At 62.1% G+C, this 16,236-nt stretch overlaps 1 protein-coding gene across 1 annotated transcript; it reads left to right on the top strand.

Moving 5' to 3' along the window:
• Positions 1–6,609: 6,609 nt before the first annotated feature.
• On the top strand, positions 6,610–14,775 carry FSTL3 (follistatin like 3). Its single transcript, XM_021540148.2, has 5 exons — positions 6,610–6,767; positions 8,638–8,823; positions 12,086–12,301; positions 13,309–13,536; positions 13,627–14,775. Exons 1-5 carry the CDS (start codon positions 6,710–6,712, stop codon positions 13,677–13,679), a joined length of 741 nt encoding a protein of 246 aa, XP_021395823.1. The 5' UTR covers positions 6,610–6,709; the 3' UTR covers positions 13,680–14,775.
• The last annotated feature ends 1,461 nt before the right edge of the window (positions 14,776–16,236 follow it).

Genomic DNA, 16,236 nt, shown 5'->3' with positions numbered 1-16,236 from the left:
GGGCAGCAGCCCCGGTGCTGCGGGCACACAGCAGAGGGAAGGGTCCCCCAAAAGCCCCTCACTCATCTCTTGGGGTTTGCCTCCATGTCAGGACAGCAGCCTCTGCCTCAGACTTATGGCCAGAGGTCCCTGCCCATCCCTCATTGCTGCTGCTGACCATGGAGAGGGGATCGCCCTTCTCTGGGGGCTGAGGCTTTCAGACAGCCCCATGCCCTGACTTTGTCCCCAGCCATGATTCCTCCCCACAAAGGGCATGAGAATCCCATGGAGACCCCATCTCTGATGCTGCTCGGGCACCCCAAGATCGGGGGTTCTGTATTTGCCTGTCCCCCTTCCCTCTGCTGCCTCCGAGGAAGCTGTGTCTGGTCAGGAGCAAATTTGAGTCACCCAGGGAAGGATTTTCCCACGGTGCTGCAGAAAGGCAAACTGCACCCTCACCCCAGAGGGCTGACGAGGAGGTGACACCTCCCCAGGTAGGATGGAGTCATCGACACAGCCCACTCCCAAATCGGCCACCCCGCTTGGGAAGGGCAGCGGAAAATCTCCCGGGGCTCCCATTGTCTGAGGGGATGGGACAGGGTGGGAGGCTCCTCCAGCAGCTCAGTCACCATCCCACCTCTGCTGAGCAGTGGAGGGGATTCCTCCTGGCCACTGGACCCTGTGTTCCTAAACACAAAAATAAAAGTGGTCTGAGGGGATGGGACAGGGTGGGAGGCTCCTCCAGCAGCTCAGAGTCTCCATCCCAACTGAGCTGAGCAGTGGAGGGGATTCCTCCTGGCCTGGCCTCTGGACTCTGTGTTCCTAAACACAAAAATAAAAGTGGTCTGAGGGGATGGGACAGGGTGGGAGGCTCCTCCAGCAGCTCAGAGTCTCCATCCCAACTGAGCTGAGCAGTGGAGGGGATTCCTCCTGGCCTCTGGAGCCTGTATTCCTAAACACCACAAAAAGTGGTGGCTGGAGCTGAAACCCCCTCACTGCCCAGGTGTTGGGGGCTCAGGGGCAGCTCCGGGCACAGGCTCATCCCAGGCTCTGCCTTGAGCCCTGGGAAGCACAAGCACCTCCTGCAGCCAGAGCAGCTCCCAGAGCAATTCCTGCCAAGTGAGAATAACTGGTGCAGCTGGTCTCCCTGCTCCCCTCCACCCCACATCATATATAATTGCCTATTTTAATTAATAAATTGGAGGCCACTCAAAGGAAAGCGGCGAGATTCCTTACAGACACTGCCGGGATTGTCTACCCGCCCCGAGCCAGTCGTGTCACGGCGGATTTGAATCGGTCTCCTTTGAATTTGCTCAGACAGATCGAGAGATTTTACATCCCCCACCTCATCTCTCATCTCCTGGAGCCTCACACCTCCGGGCTGCGGGTCCGGATCCCATCTGGCAGGGATCCAGCAGCTTACGGTGACCCGGGAGCAGCGGCACAGGCTGAGCCCCGTGCTCAGCACCAGCAGGCTGAGGGGGCTGGGGACCACCCTCCAGCAGCATCCCCCAGCCCTCACGGCTCTGATCCCTGCATCAGAAGGGCTGCTGGCATCTTGGTGGTCCTGCCCTGGCCCAGCTGTGCTGTCCCAGTGGTTCACTTTCCTCCTGGGAGCAGCCAGGGCAGAGAGGCTCAGGGGAAGTTCATGGTCCCAGGGGATTGCTTTTAGGCTCCACCAAAAATTTTCCTTTCTCTTTTTTTTTTTTCCTTTTTGGATTCTTTCCTTTTTTTATGCTTGGTTTAAACCATTGTTCTTCAGGGGAAATTTTAATGTGAAAAACATGCTTTTCTAACAACTGCCAGCCTGGGCCAAGCAATGAGGCTCTTTGGCTGACAAGGGCTGTGTGGCAGATGTGAGCTCCAGGGAGGATGTGACCTGTGGTGGCTTCGCTCTTTAGAGGCCCATGGGCTGGGGATCCACCAGGCTGGCAAGGCTGGGCTGCTGGGATTGTAGTGCCAATGGGGTCCTCCCCATGGCTGGTTTGGGAGCAGGGCAGCCACCAGCCCATCTGTCCCACCCCAAGAACCAGCACCTTGCTCCGGGAGCGAAGATCAGTGGAGCAGCTGCTGCCCTTCCTGGTGCAGCTCTGCTTCCTCCAGCAGTGCTTCTCCCCATCCTCACCAAGGAGCCAGGAGATTTTAATGACCAGGGAGGTTTTTCCAACTCCAGTTCAGCCCCACATGGTTGCCTGATGTTCCACATCCCAGCTCCCTCCAGACTCACATTGCTCCTGCCTTTGGCCACGGCTGGGAGCCCGCACAGCCGCCGGCACTGACTCACGGCTTGTTTACACTCCCAAACACACACAGACACACAAACACACACACAAAAACACACACAAACACACACAAACACACTCACACAGAGCCTGTGTCACCACCAGGCCGATCCCACCAGGCTCAGCCATGCAGGCAACGGGATCACCCCGTAAGGAGCTCGCTAAGGTGGCTGGAAATGGGCGCACGTGGATGGGAGAGGCGGAACTGGAGGCACGAGAGAGCCACTCCTGGCTGAGAGGGACACGGGATGGGATGGGATGGGATGGGATGGGATGGGATGGGATGGGATGGGATGGGATGGGATGGGATGGGATGACCTTGCTGGCTCTGCTTGCTGCTTTCCCATGTCCCAGCCTTCCCACTCCCCGTTTCACATTGCTTGCACCTCCTGGCTCTGAGCGCTGGCATTTCCCCAGCATGGACAGAGCTCAGTGCATCTCCCACCAGGCAGCACTGAGACCAAAGATTCAAAAAGAAGAGGTGTTGGGCTCTTGCTGGGGGCACCCAAAGCACTGGAGTGTTACAGTGAGCTCATGGGCACTCTGTGCCCCCTTCCCCGGGACCCTGTGGCTCTGATCAGATAACCCTGGACCCCTCCTTCCTGCCCTGACAGGGTTGGTGGAGAGCCAGGGAAGCCCACCCTGTTCAAAGTCTGTATAGACCCCTGACATTTCCTGTTTGTTCTCTTTTTGCCCCACTCTCCACATGGACATCACAGAATAAAGAGAGCTGAACCAACATATCTGGGGTAAGAGCCTCTTTTGAAAATCTTTGCCATCTCCTGATATTCCTCTCCTCACAGCCTAGGACCTCTGGGCTAGCCTGATATTCAGGGGGCTGTGTGAGGGGGGGAACATCACTGGAGGACATTTCTGAGAAGGGGACAGGGAGTGAAGCCCCCCAGGTGATGCTTCCTGTGGTCCTGGGGCCTGCAGGGTGCTGGGGATGCTGGTGCCAGCAGCAGGGAGGAGGTCTGGGCATCAGCAGGATCAGAATTTGATCGGGAATCAAACAGAATGGGTGATCAGATTTGGAGGGGCAGGTCTTGGGAATGTATGTCAGCCTCCCAGCCCTCCCTGAATGCTGGCGCTCCCGCCCTGCCTTCCTTCATCCACAGAAGTGGAAGTGTCCCAGCAACATGAAACGATTACTTGGCGAGGAGAATCCAGCTCAGCACTTCTTGGCATTTGTTCCCGGCTTTTCATCTTCAAAGCTCCTTGCAAACATTAGCAAACTAATCCCTGCAACCTTCCTGGGAGATAGTGCAGGATCAAGCAGAGGAGCATTATCTCTCCTCAGCAGATGGGGAAACTGAGGCACGGAGCGGTGACGCTGCCGCCCCGGGGCGTGGGGCGAAGCTCCGTGTCAGCGCTGGGGGTGGAGTGAGCCCATCAAGGTGCCGTCCTGACACTCTCTCCCCAAACAAGCGCTGAGTCAATTCCCCGGGCTGGAGCCGTGAGGATCCGGGAGAAAATCCCGCCCCAGGGTCAGCGCTGCCGGCAGCAGCCGCGGGGCCGGGCCCCGGGCTCGCACCTCGCTCTGGCCACTCGCCACGTGCTCCAAGGTTTGGGACCGAGATCTGGTCCTGTCCCCCTTCGCTGGGGGCACACTGAGCTCTGCTGCTGGCCCTGCTGTGCTGAGCCTGTCCCCGAGGGTCCCTGAGCCCCCACCAGCAGCCCCTCTGCCCACTGCGGTGTTTGGCAGCATCTCTGCTTGCACGAGAGAAACTGAGGCACCCTGCTGCGCTGAGGAGAGGAATGGGGCCAGGATCACCTCCCTCCAACAGGGAAATGGCAACATCCAGGGCCCCGGCCAACACCTGCCCACAGATCCACGCCGGCGGTATGAAACCTCTGCCCTGACCCTGGGCTCTTCTTCTCAATAGAACGTCTTGTTGCAAATTGCAGCTCTAATTGGTTTAGCAGAGTTTAATTAGCCTGCACTGATGAGAGAGGTGAGATTCCCTCCTTAAAGGAGCCCAGCAGCAGCACGCAGCAGCTGGGGTTTGGTGGGAGAATGTTTGGGTCTGAACCTTGTCCTGAAATCCTGCCGCAGCCTTGACCCAGCGTGGCACCAGTGCCCAGAGGGAAAGATCAGATGTGAAGCCACCATTCACTGTGCTCCAAAGGGCTCCTTTGTCCCTGCTCCAGCGCCTCTCGCCGCCCCCAGCCCTGGCCCAGGAGCTGCTCTCCCTCCCTTTGGGTGCTGCAGGGCTGCTTTCCCACAGCTCCCAGCCCAGCTCCTCGCCCCACTCACTCTGTGGGTGCTGCTGGGGCTCACTCCGGCCCTGGGCTGTCCGTGGGGTTCAGGGAGACAGCATCACCCTGTGCGTGGGACCGGCCAGTGGAATTTTGCTGCCAGCTTTGCTTGAGAACCAGCATTGTGGTATGATCACAGACAAGTTGCTTCAGCCAGGACGGTGGCAAGCAGAGCCCCCAGCATGGGTTTCCTGGCAGCAGAGCAGCCTCATCAGGACTTTGAGCACCCTTTGGCTCAGGGACTCACTTCCCTCCTGGCCATCAGGCTCCTCCTGCCTTTATATCAGGAGCCTGGCTGCTCCCTTACAGATGCAGCAGCGCCTGCTGCTCCGAGCGAGGTCTGACCCCATCCCTGCCAGAGACTGCGGTTGTGCAACCCCACTCGCAGCCAAGGAAAATCCCTTCCTGGCCTCTGCGAGCTCCTCTCGCATCCTGGAGCATGTGAGTGAGCGAGTGCATCACCACCCACTCGCTCACGGACATCCCGCCTGGAAGTTTGGCTCCCCAGCCCTCTGCCCTTACATGGGCAACTGCTCCGAGGCTGCCGAGCCAGCCTGGGTCACAGAAGCCAGGACAGGGCCAGGGCCAGCAGCACACTGGGAGCCTGGTGGCCAGGGGCTGCTGGTTCTGTCCTTCCCCCAGGACCCTCCTCTGTCCCACGGTCAGGGCTCCTGTCCCCAGCTCACACTGTCAGGAGGTGCCCCAGGGCTCCTGTACCTGCGGATGGCACCGATGCCACCTGGGGTAAACCCAGCCCTCCCCGTTCCCGACCCTTTTCTGGGGGTGCAAAGGGCTGTAGGTGGAGAAAGAAAAGAAGATCTGCCTTGGTGAGATCCTGCCTGCTGGCTGGAGGGCTGGAGGGAGGGATGGAGATGTGGCAGTGCTGGTAACTCTGCTCTCTGTCCCTGCTGGCACATGGCATTGCACCCGCTCCCCCTGCCATGGAACCCAGGCTGCTCCATGTCCCACCAAAGCTGTGCCCGGCCCCATCCCATGCCAAACCAAGGTGCTGGTGCTGTGCTGGCACCACTCGGAGCCAGGAGGCTGCTGCTGGGCTGGAGCAGTGCTGCAGGTCCCGCGGGCTCTGCGGCCAGGGCCCCTCTCCGACAGAGCCCGGCTCAGCCCTGCCGAAAACATGACCTCAGCTGGGGCCAGTGCACGGGGTGAAACGTTCCTCAGCTGCGTGGCCAGGAGCTGGACAAAGCTTGGGGCTGGACAAAGCCTGGGCTGCGGCAGAGAGCCCCGTGTCCCCAGTGCTCTGCCTCAGGAGCGGGGTGACGGTCCCTGGTGCGTCCTGACCCCCCTGCAGACGTGTGGGCGATCTCTTTGTGGTGGCACCAAGCAAGGAGCAAGGGCAAACCTGCGCTGCCTTGCCCTGGGTTCTCTGCTGCCCTCCCCTGTCCTGTAGGAGCCCCACAAAGGCTGGGAGCCCCTGAAAGCCCAGCTGCAGTCCCCCAGCCCAGGGGAACTGTTCAGGAGCCAGATGAAGCAGTTCTCGTGGTGATGGGGACATCTGGGGAGGGCAGGGGCAGCACATGCCACAGGGGTATGGCCCCACAATTCTCCTTCCTCTCCTTGCCTGGCAAGGCTCAGGGTGGTGCCTCAGTTTCCCTCGGTGTGTTGGGAGGGATGTTGGGTACCAGCCGAGCCGTGGGAGTGTTTGGGGAGCAGAGATGAAAGGAGCCATAGATGAGACAGCCCACACCGTACCCCTGCTGCCAGCCGGGGCTGCCTGGGGAGGAGGCAGGTCCGGGTTCATGCGAGGGTGGGTGGGGAAGGCACAGCACAGGGTCGGCCAGGGGAGCGCTCTGGGGTCCCCCACGCTTCGGGGCGTGTCCAGACACCGCTCCGCTCCACCCCGATCACGGAGGGCACCCCCAAACCTCCCCCGACCCATCTCAGTGCCGGGGTGCCGATCCCCGCCCTCTCCGGGGGACGCACGGACACAACCCCCCCGCCCACTCGGTGACGATCCGACCCTCATCGCCTCCCGCCGCCCCGCCGCGCTCATCCCCCTCGCTGCCCCCCGACTCCAGCGCGCTGCCCCCGCCCCGGCCCCCCCGCGCCGCCCCGCCCGGTGATTCACGCCGCCCCGCCGCTTTATAGCTCCGTCGGCCTCGCCGCCGCCTCACAGCAACAGGTCACCGGAGCGCCCCGGCCCGTCCCGGCCCGTCCCGCCCGGCCCGGCCATGCCGCTGCGGCTGGCGCTCTGCCTGCTGGCGCTCTGCAGCCCCGCCGCCGCGCACGGTAAGAGCCGCGGGGTCCCGCTCCCGGCGGGGTCCCGCTCCCGGCGGGGTCCCGCCGCAGTCCGCCCGCCCGCTCCGCCCCGGCCGCCGGTAACGCCGCTCCCGCCGGCAGGTGTTCGGGGCGGGGGCGGCCCGGCCCGGGGTCGCGGCGCCGTTACCGAGCGGCACCCCCGGGCTCCGCTGTCCCGTCCCGCCGGGCGGATGCCGGGCTCTCGGCGGAGCAAACCCGCTTTACCGGGCGGAGCGGCGGCTGCCGGGTGCCCGGCGGTGTGGCTCGGGTGTCCCGGTCGCCGCCGTCCCTCCGTCAGGCGGGAGCGACCGCCCGGGTCCCGCCCGGCTCCGCAGCCGCGTCCCGGATCGCGGCGATGCTGCTGCCCGGCCCCGGCATCCCGCACCCGGCGTGTCCCGGGGGATCCCCGTTCCCGGGCTGCGGGCGGCAGAGCCGGCTCGGGGCTGCGAGCCCCCGGTGGGACGGGCCGGGAGCGGGGCCGGTCCGTGACCGGGGAGTGAGTTCGGAGCTTGGACCCTCCCGGTTCCGCCACCGGTGCTAGCGGCTTTTGCCGTGCCTGGGCGGTGTCGGGACGGGGGGAGAGGCCGTCCCGAGAGCCCGGACGGGGCTCTGTCAGCCCTTCCCACCGCTCGGAGCCGTGCGGTGCCGCCGGTGTCGCCTTGCCCGCAGCGGCGCGGGGGTTTCCACCTTCCCCTCGCACGATGCTGAATGTTCCGTGGGGAGTGGGGGCCGCGGGGTGTTGTAACGGGAAATCGAGCTTGGAAGAGCAATTGGACAAATGCGCGGAGGATAAACCCGCGTGCTGGAGCGGCCGGTGCCGCCCGAGGTGCCCGGGCTCTGGTTCCCGCAGCCCGAGGCTTTGCTCCATCCGCGGCTGCCCCACGTACGTGTGACCGAACCAGAACCGTGTGCGTGGGGAAAGAGGGGGGCACAGAGGGTCTAGGGAGGAGGGGGGCTCCGCTTTGGAGCTGGGTGAATCCTGCTAAGGAGGGGAGCGATTCCCGCCTGGCAGCGCAAGACCCGTCCCTGCCCCCATCCCTCCCTTCCATCTTTCGCCGTTTAGCAAACCTCAAGCACAGCTAATGAGAGCACGAACCCAAATAAGCGTCACAAGAGGCTGGTTTGCAGAGGCGGAAATTGCAAAGAAATCACTCACAAAAAGAAAAAAAAAAAAAATCATCTAACTGATTCGCTGGTGGGTCACGGAACAAACAGGCTTTTGAGTCAGAGGGATCAGTGCCGCGGGTCTGGCCCAGACCCAAAGGCTGGGGCAAGTGCCCTGTGCTCCAGCCACTGGCTCAGATGCTCCTTGCAGAGGCTGTGGGTGTCAGACTCCCATGTCAGGGAACAGTTCCATCCCTCTGTGGGGCCACTGGCACATGCCAGGAGACCCAGCCCTCACAGCAGCCACCCACTGGCCCCACGCTGCTGCCCTGGGCTGGGGCACCCTCTCTGTGGGGCCAGGCAGGAACTGGGCAGAGAGGCAAGCTGCAAGCGCAGATCGTGGCTGGCAAGCTGGGCATCTCCCAGAGCATCACGGGGAGTGCTGGGATAACTGGTCCATCCCTGTGCTCCAAGTGCTGGATTCGGAGCCTGTGGCAGGAGACAGCTGGCAGCAGACTGGGGTGGCCATGTGGGCACGGAGTTGCCATGGCAGGAACCCTTGGGGATGCCTGCTCTGGCACAGCTCTTGTGCCACAGGAGCCAGCACAGAGCATCTCTACGTTCCCCAACTTGTCCCAGGCACTGGAGCGATGCCTGTGCCTCTGCCCCAAGGTGGTCCAGCCACAGCCAGGACCTTGCTGCCCTTCACAGGGGTCCTGGCACAGCAGGGATCCCTCACCCTCTGCCCCTTCCACAGGTGGAATCTGCTGGCTGCAACAGGGGAGGGAGGCCAAGTGCACCATGATCCTGAAGACAGGCGTGACGTGGGAGGAATGCTGTGCCAACGGCAACGTGGACGTGGCCTGGTCTAATTACACCTACCCAGGCAACAAGATCAGCCTGCTGGGCTTCCTGGGGCTGGTGACCTGCCACCCCTGCAAAGGTGAGCAGGTTGGGGGGTGAGGGGCTGCTGTGGGGCTGAGCTCTCCCCGCGGGGAATGCGTGGAGCCCTGGGGGCAATACTCAGAGTTTGCAGCTGCGGGGGATGCAGCAGCACAGAGCTGGGCTGCCCCTCAACAGACAGGGCTCTCCTTGGTGGTCTGGGGCAGCACAGGGACCCCAGGGACTGCTGACCCCGTGCTCCTGCTGCTGCAGCTCCTGGATGGATGCTGCTGTGGATCAGGGCTGGCGGGACAGCCTGCGTCCCTCAGCTGCTCTCGTTTTGAGTGTATTTTAGTTGCTCTCCCAGTGGAGAGGGATGCATGACCCAGGGCTTGGCCGGGCAGCCAAGTGCAGGGAGAGGATCTGGAGCTGGCTGTTCCCAAGTTAACCCCTCTGCGCTGGGGCCTCCCTCCCCTGCCCTCACCACGGCTGCTCAGAAGGAAACTTCGTCAGGTTTTTCTTAGGAAAAAAGATCTATTTCTTCCCCTCCGTTGCCCCTCGCTCCTCCCAGCGCGTGTGTGAAATGGCTTTATGTAACGGGCAGTTCCAGAAGTGGAAACTCTCCAGCTGTGAGTTCCAGCCCCGCCAGATGTTTTGGCGTGTGCCGGAGCTGCGGCTCCTCCAACACTTGCGTGGCTGTGTGAGAACACGCTCAAGGACCTGCTGCCCGCAGGAGGCAGGAGCAGGGCTTTGGAAGGTCATGTTGTTATTTGCTTAAAGGGGGAAAGGTTTTTAACAGCACCGCTTCCCCCAGCGCCCTGCACGCCTCAGCGCTGCCTGCAAGGGCAGCTCCTCAGGCCCGTCCTGCTGCAGCTTGGGGCTACACGCTGTGCCAGCCAAAAGCTGACTGAGATCCTGGCCTCGGCCCCGTCCCTGCTTGGAGGGAGCTGGGAGCACTGGGACCCTCTCCAAGGGCTCCCCTGTGCTGGAGGCAAAGTGCAGTGGGGACGGGCAGCCCACTCACCTCACCAATCTCTGCCAGGAGTCTGGGGGACCCGGGGAGGGCTGACAGTGGCCACAGACCATGGTGGGGGCTGTGGTTCCTGGGGTTTGTTGGTGTCTGGCAGCAGGAGCTTTGAGGAAAGCGCTGGAGAGCCTGGCCAGCACGTGCACCACAACCCCCCACCCTCCGCCAGCCCCTGCCTGTCCCATCCAGATGGAGCTGGTGCTGCTCCTCACCAGGCTCCAGAGGCCTTGGAAGAGGGCGGATGAGAGGAGCTGTGCTCCCACTCCTGGGAGAGGTTACTCCAGGATAAAGTGGGCTGCAGCCGGGGCGGCCAGGGATGGTGCTGGCCTGCCCCTGGGGGCTCTGCAAATGGGTCTCTGGGGGGAGGTGAAATTCCTGGCTCCAGCTGCTGGGGACACGGTGTCCCCCCGAAGGACCCAGTGCAGGGGGAAGCCAGGCTGCAGGGCTGGGGTCACGGGCGGATTTTCCAACTGCTCCAAGTATTCCTTGCTGGGATAGTCTGGATGATTGGATTCTGCACTTCTGCCAACATCTCAGAGTGAAGGGTGATAGGGTCTTGTTTGTTCTGGCAGCCTTGGGACATGGAGCTGCCCCACTCTGTCCTGGGGTCCCCCATTCGCAGCCTTCTCTTCCCTTGGACGAGCCCCAGCTATGGAAATCAAGGAGCAAAATAGGAAAGTGTTTCCCAGCAGGGTATTTCCCCCGGGGACAGCTGGTCCAAGCAGACAGGGAATTTCCCATTCTTCTTCTCTTCATCCTCCTCTTTCTTTTTCTCCCCCTCCTCCTCCTCCTCCATGTCTCCTAAGGTGGCCCATCTCCCACAGGGAAATCCCCCTCGGTGCCACCCAGCACACACCCTGTCTGCGGGGATCCTTCCTGCTGGGGGTGAATCCCCATCTTGGGAAGCCTTTTGGTCCTGCCCTGCGTTCCTTTTGCTGGGTGCTGCTGGGTGTCCTGGGAGCTGTGGGGGCGTTTTTGGGGTGAGGGATGTGTGTGCTTTAGGTGGCAAAGGGGAATCCAAAGAGGAGTCCCTGCTGCTGATCCTTTGCCAGTGCCTGGGCCCCTGTCAGGATCTGAGGTATTGATGATTCTGAGATTGTAGAAAGTCTCTGTCTTTCTGCCCCGCTGCCAAAGAAGAACCCATAATTGGTCTGTGCTGGTTTCAAGGTTGTTTATTCTGTTTATCTCTCACATGTTCTGCTGCCCTGCCCAGCTCTGTCCTGCAGGGCAGCGTGTGGGGCTCTGCCCTCAGTGGGATGTTACAAACATTCAATACCAGAAACTTCCTGGCTGGATTTACAATAACGTGCCAATATCTGTCACCTACGTTGGACAGTGTGTTCCCAGCCTGAACCAACAGAAAAATGCCAACACCACAGTGAGACATGGAGGGCATGAAGAAGGAGAAAAAGGACAAGGCACACCCAATTTCCTCCATCTTGTCCCTTTTGGACCCCTCATCTAGAATCCTAAAATTTTACTTTTGTACCCATGCCACACTTAATTATTACTTATATCAAACATTCAGAGCTTGTAATTCATCCTGTAAGATTGAAAACTCTTTTCCATGGCCAGAGATCACAGCCAGTGTCTCTGGGGGCTCTGTCCAGGGGGGTTCCTGACCCCTGCCAGGGTCCCAGGGCAGCCAGAGGGAAGCTCTGGATTCCCACAGGCCCCTGGACACCAGGATGGGCCCCTGCTTGGAGCTGGCAGCCCCACTCCATCCCTGCCAGTGTGGGCACGGTCCTGGGGCACTGGCAGAACCCCCTGAACCTGGCCCCCGCGCTGGCCGGGAGGTGACCTGGGGGACAAAGCCTCTGCCTGTCTGGGGAGCGGCGCTGGCCGCTGCCTCCCGCTCTTGTTCCCGTCCGGAGCAAGACAGGGCCGGGCATTGTCTGCTGGGAGCGGCATTCCCCATCGCCCGGACAGCTCACGAAGCCCGGCTCCTTCTGGAGGAACTGAGGCCTCGTAGAGATAGATTTTTCCATTGCACAAGAAAAAGAAACGTCTCCTTCCAAAGAATAAATAGATGGGAAGGAGCGAGCCGGTGCTGAGCGGAGCCGGGGCGAGCGCCGGAGGATTGCGCGGAGCCGCAGCCAACGACCTGCGCCTCGGCAGAGCTGAGCAGATCCAGATGCTGCTGGGACAGCTCGGCGTCAGCACGCGTGCCGTGACCCGGGGGGCGCGTGGGACAGCGAGGGGGACACCCTGTCACACTCAGTGTCACGCTGTGGGGCAGGAGGGAGCCGTCCCTGCTGGCTGCCAGCCCGCTCAGCGCTGTGCCCTGTGTCCGCAGAGAGCTGCGAGGGGGTGGTGTGCGGCCCCGACAAGGTCTGCAAGATGAAGCACGGGCGTCCCCAGTGTGCCTGTGCCCCCGACTGCTCCAGCCTGCCCCGCAAGCTGCAGGTCTGCGGCTCCGATGGCTACACCTACCGGGACGAGTGTGACCTGCTGACAGCCAAGTGCAGAGACCACCCCGACCTCGAAGTGATGTACCAGGGGAAATGCAAAAGTAGGTGAAGAAGTGCTCCTACCCCACTGCATCCCATCCCCATCCTGTCCCCATCCTGCTCCCATTCCCTGTGGTACAAGGAGGGAAGGTCTGTCCTGCTATAGGGCCCTGCAGGACATGGGTCTCATCGCCCCTTGAGGGGACATTGCAGTTTGTTGGTGCAATGGGGTTTGGCCTTGCCACAGGCTGAGCGGTAACAGTCCCTAGAATGTCATTTACAAACGTCAAGCCCCTTTTTTTCCTCTTTTGTAAAGAGTGCAGCGATCCACCCAGCCCTGCCAAGAGCTGTCAGAAGGATTATGGTTATTTTTCCAGCCCTCCTTTCTGGAAGGCTTTGCCTGTCGAGCTCCGGGCCGCGCAGGGAAACGTGGGGCAAGAAATGGGAGTTGGGAGCTGCAGATGCCAAATCTTCCAATCCATCAGGGAAAGAGAGGAGGGTGGAGGGATGATGGGGGTGCACGAGCCTCCACCCTCCCCAGCAGGGCCCTGTGCAGAGCCTGATCCTGCTGCTCAGGCTCCCTCCACCCCCGTGCGCCCTCGTTCCAGTGCTGGCTCTGGTCCAGGGTGACCCTGCCCTTCCCTCTCGCCGGGGCCAGCACGGCAGCTGCCAGCCTGGCCGCAGCGGCTGCTCCTTTGCCAAGGCACCTGCGTGCGGCCGTGGCCCAGCCGGGTCCCGCTGCGCCGAGCGGGCTCAGCCCCGCGCTCCACTGCTGCAGCTGGGCCCGGGCTCCTCCCGCGTGGCAGAGCCCCGGCCAGCGCCGAGCCTGGGGACTCAAGGTCATGAGCTCCCTTGTGCTCGGGATGCCGGCCCCTGCCAGCCCTTGGGAACAGCTCCGATGGGGAGATCAGCACCCCCCGGCCTCTGGCTCTGCTCTGTGCCCCGGTAGCAAAAGGAGAGATGTGGCTGGGTTTCCCTGGGATGATGCTCAAAGCCTGCCTGGGGTGAAGCAGCTGTGGGAAGGGTATGGCCATCCCTGGGGTCACTCCAAGCCTGTGCTTCCCTGCAGAGTCCTGCTCCAGCGTGGTGTGTCCTGGCACGCACACCTGCGTGGTGGACCAGACGGGCAGCGCCCACTGCGTGATGTGCCGGACTGCCCCCTGCCCAGAGCCCACCAGCCTGGACCGAGCCCTCTGCGGCAACAACAACGTCACCTACCCCTCGGCGTGCCACCTGCGGCGTGCCACCTGCCACCGCGGCCGCTCCATCGGCGTGCGCCACTACGGGAGCTGCTCAGGTGAGCGCGGCGGGGCGGGGGGCAGCGGGCACCGACCCCCAGCGCCTGCTCGCCCCTCACGCCCCCCAAACCCCTTCCCTCTGTTTCCAGCTGCGGCCAAATTCTCCGCGGAGACGGACAGCGTGGAGGAGAACTATGTGTGAATCGTCCCTCGGCCGGGCCGGAGCTGGGAGACAGGGGCATTATGTGTATATTGTACAAACCATATACCTGATATTTATTAAGATAAAAAGATCCTTATTTATCCCTGTGTATGTTTAGCAGTCGCAGGGGGCTCGATTCCCATCCTGCCGGCCGGGCAGCAGGGCAGGGGGCTCATGGCATGAGCCAGGCCACGATGCCCTGGGATGCTCTGGTGCCCGGCAGAGTGGCCGGTGCCCTCCCCTGCTGCCAGTGCGATGTGGAGGGGTGTCCGTGGCTCCCCCCACGTGTCCTTGGCCGGCAGCCCTGGGCCTATTTATTTTTGGATTAATTCTCGGTACTCTGCTGACGTTTCTGGCCAGGACCTCGAGGTCTAGAGGGAATCTGCACTTTCGCCTTCCCTGAGGGGCTCAGCCCCAGCTGCCAGTGGCAGGAAAGGCAGTGCACGCTGCATCAGATTGGAGAGAGATAGATATATATTTTTATATATATATATTAAAAAAATACATGTATGTTATTGTCTCCTAAAGTTTCAGCATGTGTGTGTTCAAATGGATTTCAGTTTAGGTTTTCCCAGGCCCATTCAGACCAGGCTCGTACCAGCTTTGGAGGCGAGGCCGGTGCCTGGAGGGCTGGTGCAGTGGCAGCCGTGGCTGGGGGGCACAACCATCCCCCTACCCAAAGCCCATCGCCTTGGGCAGCTGCCCCCAGCCCCCAAATCCCTGCCTGCCAGAACAGTTTTGGGCACAGCCCGGGCTGCGGGGGGAGCTGGCCCTGTCCCCCCCAGGACCCCTCAGCCTGGCCCCGCACCCCCTGCTCTGCCCACACCTGTATTTATTTTTACTCCTTCTCTCATTTCTTCCGTTGTCACCTGTGTAAATACCAGCTCAGCTCTGACACCAAAAAGCTCTTGACTTTATATAAATATCATATATATATTATATATAAAAATACCTTATTTTCTATTTTTGTATGACTGGGTTCTGACCCCTGAGGTAGACGCTTTGGGAACATCCACATTCCCTATTCCATATTGTTGGGGCATTTTACGGCTGTGTTATGATTTGGATTACAATTAAAAACCAGAATAAACAGTGGTGCGTGTCTGGTTTTGTTGGCGGGTTCTGGGCTCGCAAGAAACGTTGTTCTCCTTGGGGCTGTGCATCCACACCAGGGTTTGGGGACGTGGGGAGCCCCCCGCAGCCATGAGGAGCTGCATCCCATCTGCTCCAGCTCCGTGCTGGGGTTTTCCAGCCCAGCCGAGGCTGCTCCTTGCGGTGGGAGGGAAGGGGAGAGCGGGGGAAGAGCAACCCGCTCGGCAGATAAATCTGTTCCCAATCTCGGGCCGTGCCATGAGGGTTTGGTATTTCACAAAACAATTCCTGCCGGTAATTGGGTCCCGATGTGGGATGTTTCCCGGGCAGCAGCCTGCGGCTTGGCGTGCTGAGCTCCACAGGAACTGCTGCCGGATCCCCTCGGCCGCATCCCCCGTGCCGGGGGCCGGCATGGCACCGCCCCTGACCCCCGGCCAAATCCCCTCAGAGCCATCAGCAGCCCAGCAGAGCATCACAGAGAATCGTGGAACCGTTTAGGTCGGAAAAGACATCTCAGACAACCCAGGGTGGGCATGGAGGGTTTGGCTACAGCCCCTCTCTGCTCGCCCAGCTCAGCAGCATCCCCCTGCTTTTGGGGGCGGGTGTCCAGGGGTTCTCAAAACACCGCCCATGCCTTTCTAGTGCCACCACAGGCGGTGGTGTGCGGCCTGGGCTCCTCCAGGGCCGCCCCGGCGCTCCGTGCCCAGGGCAGCTGCCGGTGCTGCCCGCCCCGCCGCGGGGCTCGGTCCCCGGAGCGGCCGCCGGTGGCTCGGTGCCGAGCCCGCGGGCACGGGCTGCGGCGGCAACGGCAGCTCCTGCGATGAGCGGGAGATTTCAGCTTCCAAAACACGGCTGTGAGTCAGGCGCCGCCTTCCCACCGGTTTTTGGGTGGTCTGGGACAAGCCGGGACAGGCGCCGGCTCTCCAGGCTCCCTGCCAGCGCGGATGCCCTCGGGCTGGCAGCGCTGTCCCGGCATTCCAGGGGGTCTCTGCCCCACGCTGTCACTGCCAGCACCCCACTGGGATTTGGGGCTTCTTTCGAGGCTGGCAGCCCGGCAGGCATCCGTCCTCTGCTGGATGTCCCCAAGGCCACCCGCGCCCGCGGCTGGCATCTCCTGACCCCGCGCAAGGCCCTGCAGCATCCGCGGCAATTTGTGCCGGCAATTTGCAGATAAAACGAACAGCCAGGAGCGGGGAATGGCTGGGTCTGCCCCCGGTGACACCGGGCAGAGGCACGCGAGTCTCAGCTGAGACCCAGCAGCGGCTCGGCACGCGTCCCCGGCCGCGGCGGGCACCCGGCTCCGGCGGGGCAGCGGCGGCCGGGCGCGGGGGAGGCGGCTGAGGCTCCCGGCGGGCCGGATCCCTGTGGGCTCCGCCAGCCCAGCGCAGCTGGGAGCCCGCCTGCCCCCGGGGGGTGTCTGTGGTTCCCCTCTTTGGGGGGCCACGTCGGGTGCGGTGTGGGACGG

The sequence above is a fragment of the Lonchura striata genome, chromosome 28 (assembly GCF_050655825.1).
Source record: "Lonchura striata isolate lonStrDom1 chromosome 28, ASM5065582v1, whole genome shotgun sequence".
Lineage (NCBI taxonomy): Eukaryota > Metazoa > Chordata > Aves > Passeriformes > Estrildidae > Lonchura > Lonchura striata.
The sequence above is the reverse complement of the archived record's forward strand: the minus strand, read 5'-3'. Positions and strand labels throughout refer to the sequence as shown.